Below are 16,325 nucleotides of genomic sequence, written 5' to 3'. Positions count from 1 at the left end.
AATGTCATTTTAATATGGATGTTGAAGGCTGCTGTTTGTGCTGTATTATCATTTAAGATGTTTAATACAAACGTTTCTTTCCCCTTCAGCATACTTAATAAGCTGACTCCTGAGAAGTTTGACAAACTATGCCTGGAGCTCCTCAATGTGGGTGTAGATTCAAAACTTGTCTTAAAAGGAATCATCTTGTTGGTGAGTGTTCTCCTAACTGCTGTTCTCCTATTCATAGAATATTTTAAAATGGGATCTTAATGCGTTTTTGTGTTTCTCAAGATTGTTGACAAAGCCCTCGAAGAGCCCAAGTATAGCCAGTTGTACGCTCAACTATGTCTACGCTTGGCAGAGGATGCACCAAACTTTGAAGCCCCAACAGCAGAAAGTCAGGCAACACAAAAGCAGAATAGTGTAAGTTTTAAGCATTCAAATGTACCCTGTACTCCTGTAGAGTATCTTCTGTCTGGATTTTGAACGACTTCTGTCTTGCAGACCTTCCGAAGGCTTCTGATTTCTAAGCTTCAAGATGAGTTTGAGAATCGTGCCAGGAATGTTGACCGTGAGTAACTTGCATTTGTACCTGTGGACTGTTACAAAATGGGGAATTTGGCCATGGGTTTTTTTTGTTTTGTTTTTTTGAGAGCTGTTATTTAAATTCTTTTTTTTTTTTCTCTCCTTCTTCAATCCACTGTAGACTTCGACAAACATGACAGCCCACTCACCTCTGAGGAGGAGGAACAGCGTGCAATTGCAAAGATCAAGATGCTGGGCAACATCAAATTCATCGGTGAACTGGGCAAACTCAACCTCATCCATGAATCTATTCTCCACAAGTGCATTAAAACAGTAAGTTCTAATAAAGTGCAAGTACATGGGGTGGTTTTTATCAAAAATCCAGTTTTCATTCTTGTGGTGTAAGAAATTAACAGTTGTTTAATTATTTTGTTCTTTAAGCTGTTGGAGAAGAAGAAGAGAGTCCCACTTAAGGATATGGGTGAAGATTTGGAATGCCTCTGTCAGATAATGAAAACAGTTGGTCCTAAACTTGATCATGAAAAGGCAAAGGTGAGTGTGTGGAAATTAAACTGAAAAAGAGGAGTCTTGTCTTGAAGTCCTTGGTTGTTCAATAACTTTTTTTTTTCTCACTTAGTCTTTGATGGACCAGTACTTTGCTCGCATGCAATCCTTAACCAACAGCAAGGAATTGCCTGCACGGATTCGCTTCCTGCTGCAGAACACGGTGGAGCTGCGAAACAACAACTGGGTGCCTCGGAAAGCTTATGTTGACAATGGACCAAAGACTATTACCCAAGTTCGTCAGGATGCAGTAAAGGTTAGTTTACCATATCCTTTCAGTTTATCACAGGCTGAGGGATTGATCTGATTTGCTGGATGACTAACGTAGCCCAGAATCTGTGTATCCTTGGATCCTGACTTCTTCTGTGCTTTGTAGGATTTGGGCGTTTTCATTCCACCTTCAGCTGATTCAATAAGGAATGACTTCTTCATGGACAGTTCCTCCTTCCTTCCAGGAAAGATCAAGTATGATAGGGAGACTCTTGGTGGGCTGGCCGACATGTTTGGACAAATGCCTGGTATGTGGAGTCACGCTGCTTTCTTTGAAGTGTAACTCATGCAGAGATTTCAGTCTCTAAAGGCTCTGTCTTATGTTGTGTAGGAAGTGGCATCGGCACAGGCCCAGGGGTAATTCAGGACCACTATTCCCCAACCATGGGTCGCCACCGCGGCAGTGCTCCAGGGGTAACTCAGGACCACTACTCTCCAACCATGGGTCGTCACCGTAGCAGCCCACTCTTTAATGGCCACAGTGGAAACAGCAATGGTTCACACCAGCCATATGAAAATGAAAGCAAGCCGTTCATAAAACCGAACCAGGTACATTATAGTTCAGCTCTTTTTGTTTTAATCTGAGATGGTCATTGCGATACTGATTCTGTTTTTAAACTTTTCAAAGGGGAGAAATTCACCAGTTTTCAACCATAAACAGAATCACTCAGTCCAGATGCAGTCAAAGGATATGGCTCCAAGGTTCAGCAAGAAGGGGAAAGTCAATGCAGATGAGGTACAGCTGCTTAAATTGATGGTTTGTTAGTGTCATTGTTGCACAGGATTATGTGATAATAAATTGTGGTTAATCTGATGCATTAATACTCCGTCATTCCAGATCAGTCTGAGGCCAGCACAGTCCTTCATTATGAATAAAAACCAAGTGCCAAAGCTGCCGCCACAGACAATGATGCCTTCTCCAGTTGGACAGGTAACAGACAATAGACTTAAAACATGTGAGCAGAGCTGATGGGGCAGTTTCAGGAAATGCATGCTAAGTTTTCTTTTTGTGGCCCCACAGCTTGGCCTTAAAGCCAATCCTCCTCCAATTCAGGAAAAACCTGCAAAGTCTAACAAAAAGGCTCCTCCCACAAAGGAAGAGTTGTGCAAAATGACGGTAAGTTTATACAAAGCTTTACCCAGGACTTCCTAAGTAATGTGCTATATATGGGGCCTTCAGAGCCTGATTTTCTTTTTTTCTTTTTTCTCCCTCATCTTTAAAGGAGACACTACTCACAGACTACCTAAACAACAAAAATGTTAACGATGCAGTGAGTGCTGTGAAAGAGATGAAGGCCCCCAAACACTTTTTGTCAGAGATGCTGAACAAGATCATAGTCTATTCACTCGATCGTTCAGATGAAGATAAGGAACATGCAAGCACTCTGATTCACACCCTCTGCACAGAGGGCCTCGTCACTGGTGACAACATATTGCAGGCAAGTCTCATTAAAGTTTTTTTTTTTTTTTTTTTTTTAATTGACAGTGTAATCAAATACACCATATTAACCTTGTGCCTGCCACACATTTTCAAACAGGCCTTCCTGGGTGTTCTGGACCAGTTTCCCAAGATTGAGGAAGAAATCCCACTGGTGAAGTCGTACCTGGCTCAGTTTGCAGCACGAGCGATCATTGCTGATCTGGTCAGCATTGCAGACTTGGCCCATCAGCTGGAGAATGGCGCACATTTCCCACTCTTCCTGCTCTGTCTGCAGCAGCTGGTGAAACTGAAAGATCGTGAGTGGCTGACTGACCTGTTCCAGCAGAGCAAGGTCAACATGCAGAAGATGCTGCCGGGTAGGTGAAAGGACACACTTGCCACACTGGTTTTAAACCCAGTGTCATTTGGTTTTCTTTTCGTTTTAGGAGGAAGAATTGGTGTGTGTGTGTGGGGGGGGTTTGTTGTTTTTGTTTTTCTCTTCCCCATTACTGACTAATAATTATGCTCCCATAGAAATTGACCAGAACAAGGACCGGATGCTGGAGATTCTGGAGGGTAAAGGCCTCAGCTTTTTGTTCCCACTGATGAAGCTGGAGAAGGAGCTGCTGAAGCAGATCAAAGTGGATCCTTCTCCACAGTCCATCTACAAGTGGATCAAAGACAACATCTCTCCAAAACTTCACACCGACAGAGGCTTTGTCAACATCCTCATGACCAGGTACAGCAGTGGACAGTATTTATAGTGGCTCAGTCTGCATTGATGAAGCAAGCACATGCCATCAGCCACTGGTTTTTGTGGTTTTCGGTCAAGTGCTTTAACGTGTGTTGATGGTCTTCTGGTCCTCCAGTTTCTTGCAGTACATTGCTTACGAGATCAACCCTGACGATGATGAAGAGCAGCATGCAGCGCCCAGTAAGGACCAGCTGGAGGAAGAGAAGCAGCTCCTGCTCTCTTTCAAGCCAGTGTTGCAAAAGTTTCTTCACGATCACATTGAGCTGCAAGTCAGTGCACTGTATGCCCTGCAGGTGCACTGCAATGCCAAGAGGTTCCCTAAAGGTGTGCACGCATGTGCAGTTACAATAAAACATAACCTTAAATAAAGCTGGTTGCTAACTTATTTTCTTTTTTCCAATTAGGCATGCTGCTGCGCTACTTTGTGAACTTTTATGACATGGAAATAATTGAAGAGGAAGCCTTCCTTTCATGGAAAGAAGATCTCACCCAAGAGTATCCAGGGAAAGGAAAAGCATTATTTCAGGTAATGTGCAGCCACTGAATTATGTCTTTGTGTGGACTGCCTCCATTGACACCATTGTGCCTACTTGTAAATGAAACACTTCAGTGGATGTATTGTTGTTCTGGTGCAGGTGAATCAGTGGCTGACCTGGCTGGAGACTGCAGAGGAGGAGGAGTCGGAGGATGAAGAGTACTGAGGAATAGGCCAAAGCCATGTGTTATCAGATGCAGACTTGTTTTGTTTTTTTTCCCTCCTTATTTATCCATCTTTTTTTGTTTTGGTTTTTTCCTCCTGTCTTTCACACTCTTCTTGTAACCACTGTTACAGTTCATTTCACGATGAGATTGTTCTGCCAGCATCACAAATCTTATTTATGCTCTAAGTTTCTATACTGTTCTCTTTGATGTCCTACAGCAGATGTTTTATACACTTCAATCAACTTGCGTTTAAGAGTAGACAGTATTTAGCAGGAAAATGCACCAGCGCCCAAAACTTGACCCATTTTTGTCACCTTTTTACATCTGGTAGGAGTCACCAAGTGCTGTCGCAATTATTTAAAAACTGTTTACAAAAGAGGGAGCTCACATTGCAAAGAGGCTTTCTCCTTTTTTAATCTACATTTGCTAATCAGTTTTTAAATGCACTTTGCTTAAACATCATGAGTCGTTGCAATAGTAAAAATTTAACTTTCCTTGATTTGTTAAACGTGATCATGACGTTGTTGTCTGCCATTATTATAATAGGACTAGTGCTTATAAATCGACCATTTCTTAACCTGGGTGAGGCCTGTTTTACTTGCACAGTGTGATTTCAGTTACCGCTTTGTAGTTTAATGAATCGAGAGGGGGTTTTTTTTATGTATGAAACAAGTTGTGCTGTCAGGAATGAATCTGTGTGGCCTTTTTTGTTTTGTTTTTTTTAATTTATAAGGATATACCTCTGTTTCTCGGACTATACTTGAATGTCTCGGGTTTTGACATTGAGACAGCCAAAGCTTGGTTTCCTTTGCTACGGTTGTTTGTCACTTGTGGAAATTTTGTCCATCTGCCATATTTGTCAAGTTCTTAAACGGTCTTTTTATCTTCATGAAATTACCAAGAATGTACTGTTTGTGTACTCTTCTTCTGGAGTGTTGTAACATTGTGTGCTAGAAGTCGAATGTACAACTACAGATCAACCTTGAATAAAGTTTAACAGTTGATGGCTTTGTCCTGCTGTGTCCTTTTTTCCACCTCCCCCACCCAAAGTCATAAGACTTGAAAGATGGTATGTCCTCCTAAAAAGCTATGACTTCTCAGGTTTAGTCCACAAAGCACATGGATCACAAGAACATAGTTATGGAACTATGACACTGAAGTGATACACTATTGTAGTGTAATATAAAGTTGAAATTGAGGTGCCCATCTTATGCTGCTGTTTTCTCTGTAGAGGATGTGTAACTATTAAAGGTGTACACCTACTGCAGTGTGTACTTGTACTAATAGATGGAGGAATTGTGCAGAGAGCCACAGCAGGTAATGGTTCCCTGTGTTATTCAGTGGTGCATTCGGGTAATCTGTTTCACTGAACGTGTGCCTTTGACTGACCAGCACATCATGGAGTAGGTGGGAGGCAGTGTCCTTGTTTTAGAAACATCCACCTTCAGTTTATTAAAATTATAGCATAGATTGAACAAGGTGCTGAAAACATTCCTCAGATTCTGATCCATGTTGACATGATAGCATCACACAGATGCTGCATATGTGATATGAATCTCCTACCACATCTCAAACGTGCCCCATTGGTCTGAGATCTGGTGATTGTTGAGGCCGTTCGAATAAAGTGAATTCATTGTCATGCTTAAAATGATTTGAGGTTTGTGATATGACACATTATCCTGCTAGAAGCAGCCATTGGTATGTGGGTACAATGTGGTCCTACAGGAATGGACATGGTCAGCCACCATACTCAGGCTGTGGTGTTTAAACAGTGTTTAGTTGGTACTAAGGGGCCCAAAGTGTGCCAAGAAACTATCCCACACCCTCAGAAGCCTTAACCATTGATACAAGACAGGACGTATCCATGCTTTTATGTTTACACCAAATTCTGACCCCATCATGTAGCTGAAGTGGAGACTAATCACACCAGGCAATATTTTTCCAACCTTTTATTGTGTAATTTTGGTGAGCTTGTGGGAATTTTAGCCTCAGTTTCCTGTTCAAGAGTGGCATCCACTGTTGTCTTGTACTGCTGTGGCCATTAAGACATGACATGTTGTGTTTTCAGTGATGACTTTATGTTTACTTTGCTTGTAACAGGTACTTTGAATCACAGCTGCCTTGCTATTGCCTCAAAACAACCTGACCTCAGATATCAACAAAGCAGAGAACTATCACTCATTGCATGTGTCCTTTTTTTGGGGGGGGGGGGACATTCTCTTTAAACCCTCGAGATGGTTGAGTGAGAAAATCCCGGCAGTTTCTGAAATACTGACACCAACAACCATGCTACATTCAAAGTCACTTAAATCACTTTTTTTCTCCATTTTCATGCTCAATTTGAACTTCGGTGGGTTGTCTTGACTACATCTACAGGCCTAAATGCACTGAGCTTCCTGCCACGTGATTGGCTGATTGGATAGTTACCAAAAATGTAAAACACAAAGTATACCTGTACTTGCATGACAAATTATGACTGTGCAGGAAATAGAGATGAAAAGATGTGGTATGAACCCATTGTTAGTATGAATGAATAGTAGTCTTACTGAACATCAGCATAACCAGGCATAGCAGTCAACAATTACAGTGATGTTTCGACCTGATTTAACTCAGCAGGTGTTTGATCACATCACGATGCCCCTGCTGTCGAGCACGAGTATAGGACACCTTTTTTAATGCTCCACTGTGGTTTACAGACCCTGCACACCTTACCGGTACTTTTCAAAGGCAAATAAACATCTGTACAAAATAAGCAGGAGGTTTTTTTGGTTTTTTTAATTTCACTTTTTTTTCTTTACACATTTTAGCAAATTTTAACAAAACATCGAGAAAAGAAATTCCCAGTAAGACGTGGCCAAAACCCTATGCACAAAAACACATGCTCTTCTAAACTAAATTAAAAATGATCATACGGACAGAAATTCTGCTTTTATTTCAAACACAAATGCAGATGTTTAAGAGTTTTCTCAGTGTTACATGAGTCTGGGTGATGTGAAGAGTTAATCACTGTCATCATTTTCGTTGTTGGAGGCCTCCTGCTCGGAGCCATTGTCAGAGCGGCGTGGGGAGCCCTCGTTGTCCGATCCCGCTTCAGATCCTCGGTCCGATGCCGCGGCGGGTGATCCGGCCCTTGATTCGTCGTCTGATCCCGACCGACTCCTCTTGCTCTCATTGTCCGACTGTTCAGAGTCGGACTGCCTCTGCACCCTTCTCTTCTTCACTGGACGGTCGCTGCCAGATTCATCGTCGTCAGAGCCGGCGGAGCGCCGAGGGCTGCCTGCCTCACTACCGGAACGGTTACGGCCGCCGTCGGAGTCGCTGTCAGATGCAATGCGCTTCCTGTGGCTGACTTCATCGTCAGATCCCGAACCACTGTCTCTTTGATGTCTAGATGGGAGAAAGAGCGCCATGAGTTTTGTGTCAACTAATGTTTTCAAGTCTTCTTAATACTGTAAAAATCTCACATTAAGCTTTTACCTGTCTTCTGCTATTTTCAGTCCATCCTCATCTGAGGAGGACTCAGAAGACGAGATGATAGCCTTAGATTTGATCTTTCCTTTAAGAGACGGTGGCAGACGCTCAGGCTGAGGCTGAAATGAGAAAGATATTACAATTATAAGAGAAACTGGAGCTGAAAACTGATTTTGTAAATTCTGAAAACTAATTGAGACGGAGGAAAAACAGCAAATAATGACTAAAGTGGACCTTCTCAATCTTCTTGCGTCCTTCTTTGGGTTTACGCTGTTTCTTGGATCGTGACGTTCCTTCCTCATCGCTGTCATCTTCTCCTTTAGCAGGTCTGCAACACAAAATTGAATCCCAGAATCTAAATGTTGTGCTCTGCAGTCAGACTAAACAACATTTGACATTCACTGCAGAACACTTACCTCCTCTTCTTCTTCTTCCTCTCTCCCTTCTCATCCTCCTCCTGTTCGCTGCTACTGGCCTTTCTCTTCTTCTTCTTCTTCAACGGCAGGTCCTCGTCAGACTCGTCATTAACAAAATCGTCCATGTCGCCTCCTTTCTTACGCTTGGAGAGAAAAACAAAAGAAAAAGTGTTATCCACAATGCATTAAGTGCAGTTTAGAGCTCGCTGCTGAGTTTAGCAGTATTAACACTCACACGTCCTCCTCCACCACCGCTGCCCTTCTTCTTTTCTTTGGGCATTTCCTTTGATCCCTCTGCAAAGGTCAGAAGGTTCTTGGTCTTTTCCACATATAAAGCTCTCTGCTCCAGAAGCTTCTTCTGCTCCTCCACTTCTCTGTTCCTCTTTTCCTCCTAAAGAAAGTTAGTTATTGAGACAACCCAACAGATGACTGATTAGTTTATTTAAAAAATGAATCACAGTCAGACATTATGGGCAAAATGAAACGCATCATGGTGATTACTTAAAAAAAAAGGTACCTGTTCCTTTAACAGCTGTTGGCGCAGCAGGTCTCTCTCCTGCTCTTGTTTGGCTCGAAGCTCCTTCTCCTCCTCGTCCTGCTTTCTGGCTCTAGCTACATGATACTGAGCTTGACTCAGCAAGTCAGAGCACTGCCTGCATTCCCAAAACACACCAATATTTCAAATTAGGTTACAAAAGACACCAAACACAGCACCCCAAAAAAAGCTCTTTAAATTAAATTAAAGACTGACAGAAGTACTGCCAAATTATCACACTCCATTTCAAACTGGTCTTTCTACTCTTGGGTCTGTATGATGTCAGTGGGAACCAGATCCACACCACAACCCCACAAACCTGCTGTTTTATGAGGGGCAGCCAATCAGAAGACTGGAGGTCAGAAAGAAGCTAAAACAATCTGTGGATGAACTAAAAGGCTGCACTGACCCAGGACCAGTATAAACTAAATAAGGAATATTTTGAACTGTGAAACAACTCAGACTGACCTGGCCTCAGAAGCAGCGAGAGCGAGGTCAAACCTCATCTTGTCTCCAGCCTTGCTGAGGTAGCTGAAGTACCTGTGAGGGAGATGACACTGCAGGATTAGTAAAGGACAGCCAGAGGAAGAGACAGGGAGGTGGGAACATAAATCAAATCATTACCTGTGAGCCAGTTCCAGCTCTTTGACAGCACTGAGCACAGCCTTCAAGTTGCTCTTCTCATCTTTAAGCACAAGGGTGGCCAGTCTCTGAAGCACCAGGGCCACATTAAACATCAGCACTGTGTCATTGGGTGCCACGTGACGGGCCTTGATGTAGGAACATCAGAAAGACAGAGTTACACTTCCCCCCACACTGCAGAATGAAGCATAAGCCTCTGATTTCATTTTACCTTCAGAAGCATCTGTTTGCACTCTTGCAGTTTGCCACATTTGAAGAGCGCACGTGCGAGGTAAAGCAGCACCTCTGTGTTCTGATATTTGTAAAACTTCTTCAGGCAGTTCTCGTACTGTCAGGCAGAGAAAAAAAACTTAACTGAAATGGAAAAGGTAAAGGAGAAAAATAACATAGAAAAGACAAAAACTGTAACAGTTTAACACAAGCGAGGCATTTACCATCTGCACGGCACTGATGTACTGCTTCTGCTCCACGTAGATGTGAGCCAGATTTAGCCACACGTCACTGATTTCGGCTGTGGCCTCCCTCACCTGCGCAAAAACATCTCGCGCCTCTCTGAAGTAGCCCTTGTGGGCAAGGACAGCACCTAGACATAAAAATATATGCATATACTTAATGCAAAATACACACAGCAGAACAGATGAAAAAGATAAGAGAGACTGAAGAGTGGCTGACCGATGCCATTGGCCGCATAGAGGTTCTTGGCATCATTTCGCAGGACTTGCTTGTAGATTGCCAGGGCTCGATCTTGGTGTCTCTTTTCCTGCCGAGACATTTATCACCAGCGAGCACATGTTTTACTCAAGTGCCTGCACATAGCTGAACTTTGTGACAACTATGCTAACCAGCTGCCTGTGTTTATTTAGCAATAGCATTCAGTGAACTGCTCTGCTTTTTTACAACAGTTCTTTAAGCTCTCTCACACAGTTAAATATTCAATTGGTGTCCCGACAGCAGGTTTCCACGTACCTTTTCACGGTCTCTGGTGGGCTGGTGCAGCGTCTGTAACCACACGTTACCCAGAGCCAGCATGGAGTAGGTGTCGTTCTGCGTGGACGGCTGCTTGAGAATACGTTCAAACTTCTTTTGACCTGGACCCCACTCCTGTTTGGCCAGGTGAAGATTTCCTATCAGGGACCAGGCATCCGGGTGATCCTGCAGAACAAATATCACTTAATGGAAAAAGAAAAAAAAAAAAAAGAAGAGTTTTTGAAGCAGACTTTGTCTATCGATGACATTTAACACCAAGCTGTACCTGATTAATCTGAAGAGCTTCTTTGAACCAGTCGGAGGCTTCATAGAAGTTTCCTTTGTCCCGAGCCATCGCTCCAAGACGCAAATAACCTGCAGGCCAAAATAAACAATCACAGAGTGGAAACTTGTTTTTTTTTTTCTTTTTATAGGCTCATGTTTTATCTATGCATGCTTACAATCTACATAGTTGGGATGTTCTCTGAGGATGTTTTTGTAGAGTTTCTCGGCTTCGTGGAATTCACACATAGCCTCGTACAGACGGGCCAGATTGTAGGAGGTGGTGACAGAAATGGCATTGTAGTAATGCTCGTCATGCTCCCCTTCGGCTTTGGCTCGCTCCAGAGAAGCTAGGAAATATTTCTGGTGGGAACAAGACATGACCCCGTCTTGAATTAGCGCTACTATTTATACAGAGTTATGTACACTCAATGATCAGTAAATACCACAGGCATCCAGTAATATTCTGCAGTTCCATATTAACTGAATAAATTCCCAACTAAATGAAGCTATACTTGGTTCAGGAGCTCTCAGGTTAAACTGCATTTATGGTATATTATTAGCTACCTTGGCTTCCCCTAGGTTGCCCAGTCTGAAGTGCAGAGCCCCCAGGTTGTTGAGAATCTCGGGGGGAACGTCGGCCTGCACCTTCTCCTGCAGGATGCGCGTAGCTGTGCCATAAGCAGACAGCGCTCCTTGGATGTCTGTCTGCTCCAGAATTTGTGCCAGCTCAATCCACGCCTCCACATCATCTGGGTACTGCTCTGTTACTTTCTTCAAGTGCCCCTATGAAACAAAAACAGTGGAATATATCCAGTAACCATTAAACATATTTATCAAAATATGTCTGGCACAATTTTCCAAGCTATGAGATAAGTGACATGAGAATACACACTTTTGCAATGTCTCTTTTTTCCTGATCATCAGACGTTGCATAGAGAGACCCAAGGATTTTCATAGTCTCATAGTTGTTGGGGTAAGCCTTTAAAACCTTTTCAAAGCACTGCGCTGCATTTTCTTTGTCTCTTCGATATACATACATCTGCCCCAGGCCGAAGAACGGCAGCACAAAGGTGGACGAGGCAAACTGAGTGGCTTGGTAATAATACTGAAACGCTTGGTCGTAGTCCTCCTGTGGAAGAAGAAAGGACAGATATGAATGGCGACTTCAGTAAACAATAACAAGCTTGCACGCGGCTGGTTGGGATCGTACCTGCACGTGAAATGAGCGAGCTAACTGATAGCAGCTCTCAGCCTGCATGGCCTCAACTTCGGTGTTGTGGAAAGCGTGCAGAGCGAGATGCTGCACTTTACTGTAGTCCTGAGAGGAAACAGAAAGCACATAGGCACGAAGAACAGTTAATAACAGCGAAAGGCTAGAACTTATATTTTCACCGCATTTTAACAACACAGCCGTGATTACCTTTTTGAAGAAGAAGTGGTTGGCGAGGTGGTTGAGCACCATGGGGTTGCTGGGGTCGATGGTGTAGGCCCGTGAAAGGAGCTGCACTCCGTTCTTGATGGAGTCTGCCTCTTTGTTGTTGAGCTCTAAAACAGCCAAACCAACGAGCGCTCCCACACACTTTGAATTAAGCTCCAGGGCTCGACCGAAAGCCAAACGAGCCTTCTCCAGTTTGTTGAGCTTGACGAAACAGTGGCCCATCCCCAGCCTCACCTCAGCTACACAAAAACAAGACAAAGAACAAGTTGGGAACATTCATTTTATAACCAATATGAGTGAAGGGCAAATATATTATCTGCGGTCCTGTGTTTTTAAAATCAAGGATCTTCTGTTCATAAATTGTATTTATGTTTAAGTTAACAATGAAGTGGCTCATTACCTACATATCTTTGCCACATAAAACATGAACATACTGTCTCTTGTTGCTGCTGCAACAATAATATTTTCATCATAATATTGATGATGATGATAACAACAATAATAAATGAAATACAGGCATGCGGGGAGTGTTTAAAGACATTACATGTTATTGGTTTACCTGGGCAGCCGGGGTTTGTACGCAGAGCCTTTTTGTAGTACGCCAGTGCTCCTCTGTAATCCTTTTTATTGAAGGAGATGCAAGCCTTACCTGTTTAACAACAACATTGTTATTACTTCAGTCAATCAGTGTAGTCCATTTCTGTCCTACACTGTTTCATATTCAAGTTACCAAGCAAAGCAGGGATGTTATTAGTGGACTGGTTGAGGACAAAGTGGAACTGAGCATCGGCCTGGTCCATCTTGTCTCCTTCCAGCAGGCAGAAACAGGCTCTTCCCAACAAATGGTTCTGATTGAGACAACAGCATGTTCAATTTACTTGAAATGCAAGAAACATAACCTCATTTATCACCTGCTATGCTACTTTTTTTCCTACCTGATCATACATGATGATCTTGTCTGCCATAGTATACAGGAGCGTAGCCTGTGTGATGAGCTCTTTCTTGGCATCTTTGTTTTTCTCTTTACGTGCTTGCTGGACATAGTAAGCTGCCAGTGTGTCCAGACAGGTCATCTGATCTTTTTCGTGGTCTCTGTAGTCGAGGTTTCCATCAATACGTGCTGCCTCTAAAAGCTTTACAAAGTCCTCTGTTTTGCCCTGTTTGTAGTACTCCAACTTAAGAAGAAATAGAAGGAAAACTGTCACACTCGATTGGAATTTCACATTGTTTGTACACGTTTCATCAAATTAACATTTAGACACACATCAGTTAATGCAGTACTTAATCTGAATCTAACAACTACCTGATCGACAAGAAATTTACTGTTTATTTTAAGGTCACTTATTGAAATTTTCTGGTTCTCAAATGTGCGATTTTGCTTCTCTGTCGCATCTTTCTATTTTGGGTTGAGAAAACAAAATACTTCGAGCTGTCACATTGACGTTTGGGATAAACTGAAAAGAGAGCCTAATCATTATTTGCAGAACAAAAACCAAAAAGTCTAAGGCCGATGTATCGACTCACCGCCAGAGCAATCCAAATGTGCAGCTGCGTGTGCTCCTGCTTCAAGATACTGATGACCTCATCTCCTTCAGGAAGTTGGTCGAAGTCGAGCTCGATGACCTGGAAAACACAAATATGTATGTACGTTATTACAGTAAGTATCTCAGCATGCATGGTGTTGCCAGTGGAAAAACATATCTATGCAGATTATATGTGCATTATATTATTTTATTGTAATAGTAGTGTAAATCCTGACACATGTATCAATTCAGAGTGTTATGAATTAGAAACTGGAAACTTTGTTACGTGCTGCAAGAAAATCATCTGCATCTTAATGTGGCAAAACGTGTTGTGGGCATGAATAGGCCAACAATTCCAGCGACCCCCATTTCCATCCATGGGGTCTGCATGGAGACGATGGGGGATTACAAATACCTCGGTGTTTACACTGATTAAAAACACAGAAGTCCTCTACAAGGAGAATCAAACTTGTCTTTACTGTCTAATGAGGAATGTCTGAGAAACTTTAATACTTACGGGATGATGCTCCCAATTTTTTATGAGTCTGTGGTGGCCAGTGCCATCCTCTATGCACAGAACCCAGAGACTGATAACCTGTGGCCATCAGACTTTATAACTCTGTACTGTACATAGTGTTGCTTTAACTTTGGAATATTTGATTTTAATTTTACATTAAGTGTGTACTTATATTTGTACATAGCTGATGGTTTCCATCTTCTCTCTTGCATATTTTCTATTTTAACAAAATATGTTTAACAAAACAAACATTTTGCATTTAATTCTTCAGCGTCAGTTTGTTAGGTAGATTTCACTTGACCGACCTACCTACACAGTTTAATAGAAAAACTTTGCTGCTGCAAATGCTTACAAGGTTCAATAAATGTGTTGGTTATACTGATCAATGCTTGTTTCACCAATTTTAAAAATATTTATTCAATGTAAAAGTCTTCATAAGGGACTATTACTGGTATATGTTTCTAATATTTTGTCCACTCCTAACGCAGCCTAAACACTAATGCAACCGACTGCCTGCAACTAAAACACATCTGTCACAAATTCGGTGATGTGTTGAAATACCACAACGCTTATCGGGCTCTTAAATTAAGTAGAAAACACCTCAGTAGAATTTAATGTTTACTGCATCACCGAGAGCGGCGACGACAAAACATCGCGATAAGTAAGCTTTGCACAGGCGCCTGAACGCATATTTAAGGAGTTGAATAGCTGACAAGCATTAAAATTTCACTATGTTTAAACTCCAGATTGCAAACAAATACACCAGGCTTTCGTTACAATGCCACTCTGTAAGCAGGCACACAACATCAGCTCAGGCTATCCGCAGTTAGCTTAAGCGGCTAACAGCACAGCTAGATCCTCTTAGTGAAAACAGGTTCACGGAAGGATTTACCTCATCTGTGTCCCGTAAAGGGATCTCGATAGAGCCTCGAGACATCTTGAAAGAATAACCAAAACGACCCGAAGCTAGATTTATCTAAAAAAAAAAAAATTGTAAAAATAAAAATACAATTTCTTCCACCCGTTGTCTGCTAGTAGCTACTTCATGCTTCCGAAACACACGGATGGCGCAACTGAAATTATGTCCGGGCAGAAACCATAAACACTATGACTCAATGACTGTAGAAAAAAATACAGTCATTACTATAACTCAAAGAGAAACTGCCACAAAAAAGACGGGGCACCTGAATTTAGTTAACAATGGGAAAGCCATCACTTACAATACAATAAAACAATAGTGTTTTATTGGGAATAATCTGCCGCACACACACTCACACTGGAAGGTAGTGGGATTTTACTTTCTACATTTGCTGAATTCAAAGGGGAGACTGTGCATTTGATGTGTTAAACGTGTGAATTTAAATTTAAATTTACTGTGTGCATCATTGTCACAAACCTCTCCAGAGCTGCATTTTGGCAAGCAGTGGGAGGAGGGTGTGGAGGGAGGGAGGCTGAGGGGATGTCAGCTGGTTTTGATGTGAGTACTGAAAACCAAAGAAGCACCTTGAAGACTTCACAGTATTTCAGTATTAAAGAGTAGAAGACAAACAATAAGGTGATGCTTCTTCCTGAATAATTTTCTTTGCAGAAAACCTTTCCGGACTGAAAAGTAAGATTTTTTCCTGACTTGTTTCTGTTTAAAAATAAATGTTTAAAGGCTATATGAGATAAGACCAAAAACATATGTGTCTTCCAATCTAACTAAACCATATGAATTGTCTTCCCTGCAGGAATCTTTAGAGGTGGAAATTTGGTTCATGTGAAAGTTCTTTAACACAACCGTACTGTCTGAAAACCTACATTTTTTAACTCATTTTTTTATGAAGACTGGCTAGATTTAGTTTCTAAAAATCATCTATGTTCCAATTTGCATCAAAGATGATACGTAATTCCAATTTATGTTCAATTTTATGATATTATTCTGTTACTTTTAGCTTCCAGATACAATGGACAAAGTTAAAAATGCATTTGTTTATTTAAATTTCAGGTCATGCAGGGACATGACTGTCCAGCATAGTTGCTCTCTGTGGCTTCAGGAGAAACAAACACAATGTCTGACGATAATAATGGTGAGTGTTTCAGTTTATCCAGTATTAGTATCAAACAAGTATACAGCATATTCATTTCTTTTTCTAACATTTTCTAACACATGTAAAGTGTGGGAGACATCTGGCTGTGGGATGAACGATGTGTTTGAGGACAGCAAAGTTACAAGCGGATTATCTGAACATGAACTCCTTGACATCGTGTATGATACGTGTAATAGCAGCAAATCAGGTACACAGATGGACTGAATTTCATTTAGACAAAAAAAC

At 41.9% G+C, this 16,325-nt stretch overlaps 2 protein-coding genes across 2 annotated transcripts in view; one reads left to right on the top strand and one right to left on the bottom strand.

The window, feature by feature from the left end:
* eif4g2a (eukaryotic translation initiation factor 4, gamma 2a) overlaps nucleotides 1-5,221 on the top strand; it is a 32,739-nt gene extending 27,518 nt beyond the window's left edge. Inside the window, exons 6-22 of the mRNA XM_063469813.1 lie at nucleotides 90-192; nucleotides 274-405; nucleotides 487-553; nucleotides 689-840; nucleotides 949-1,059; nucleotides 1,145-1,327; nucleotides 1,448-1,589; nucleotides 1,673-1,890; nucleotides 1,970-2,077; nucleotides 2,180-2,272; nucleotides 2,363-2,458; nucleotides 2,565-2,780; nucleotides 2,880-3,138; nucleotides 3,296-3,500; nucleotides 3,631-3,839; nucleotides 3,920-4,041; nucleotides 4,151-5,221. Coding sequence (XP_063325883.1) covers nucleotides 90-192; nucleotides 274-405; nucleotides 487-553; nucleotides 689-840; nucleotides 949-1,059; nucleotides 1,145-1,327; nucleotides 1,448-1,589; nucleotides 1,673-1,890; nucleotides 1,970-2,077; nucleotides 2,180-2,272; nucleotides 2,363-2,458; nucleotides 2,565-2,780; nucleotides 2,880-3,138; nucleotides 3,296-3,500; nucleotides 3,631-3,839; nucleotides 3,920-4,041; nucleotides 4,151-4,216 — 2,482 coding nt within the window. The 3' untranslated portion in view covers nucleotides 4,217-5,221. The remainder of the gene's footprint in view (nucleotides 1-89; nucleotides 193-273; nucleotides 406-486; nucleotides 554-688; nucleotides 841-948; nucleotides 1,060-1,144; nucleotides 1,328-1,447; nucleotides 1,590-1,672; nucleotides 1,891-1,969; nucleotides 2,078-2,179; nucleotides 2,273-2,362; nucleotides 2,459-2,564; nucleotides 2,781-2,879; nucleotides 3,139-3,295; nucleotides 3,501-3,630; nucleotides 3,840-3,919; nucleotides 4,042-4,150) is intronic.
* Nucleotides 5,222-6,164: 943 nt separating this feature from the next.
* ctr9 (CTR9 homolog, Paf1/RNA polymerase II complex component) lies at nucleotides 6,165-15,067 on the bottom strand. The gene is made up of 23 exons (XM_063475347.1): nucleotides 14,903-15,067; nucleotides 13,495-13,593; nucleotides 12,906-13,145; nucleotides 12,701-12,818; nucleotides 12,530-12,619; nucleotides 11,953-12,209; nucleotides 11,743-11,850; nucleotides 11,425-11,661; nucleotides 11,097-11,315; nucleotides 10,709-10,892; nucleotides 10,534-10,622; nucleotides 10,248-10,433; nucleotides 9,954-10,041; nucleotides 9,716-9,864; nucleotides 9,493-9,609; nucleotides 9,264-9,409; nucleotides 9,108-9,179; nucleotides 8,622-8,757; nucleotides 8,340-8,495; nucleotides 8,105-8,247; nucleotides 7,923-8,016; nucleotides 7,695-7,807; nucleotides 6,165-7,604 (listed from the first exon to the last, which is right to left on the bottom strand). The coding sequence occupies exons 1-23, from the start codon at nucleotides 14,945-14,947 to the stop codon at nucleotides 7,217-7,219; spliced, it is 3,474 nt and encodes a 1,157-aa protein (XP_063331417.1). The 5' UTR covers nucleotides 14,948-15,067; the 3' UTR covers nucleotides 6,165-7,216.
* Between the last annotated feature and the right edge of the window lie 1,258 nt (nucleotides 15,068-16,325).

The sequence above is a fragment of the Pelmatolapia mariae genome, linkage group LG1 (assembly GCF_036321145.2).
Source record: "Pelmatolapia mariae isolate MD_Pm_ZW linkage group LG1, Pm_UMD_F_2, whole genome shotgun sequence".
NCBI classification, from domain to species: Eukaryota; Metazoa; Chordata; class Actinopteri; order Cichliformes; family Cichlidae; genus Pelmatolapia; species Pelmatolapia mariae.
The sequence above is the reverse complement of the archived record's forward strand: the minus strand, read 5'-3'. Positions and strand labels throughout refer to the sequence as shown.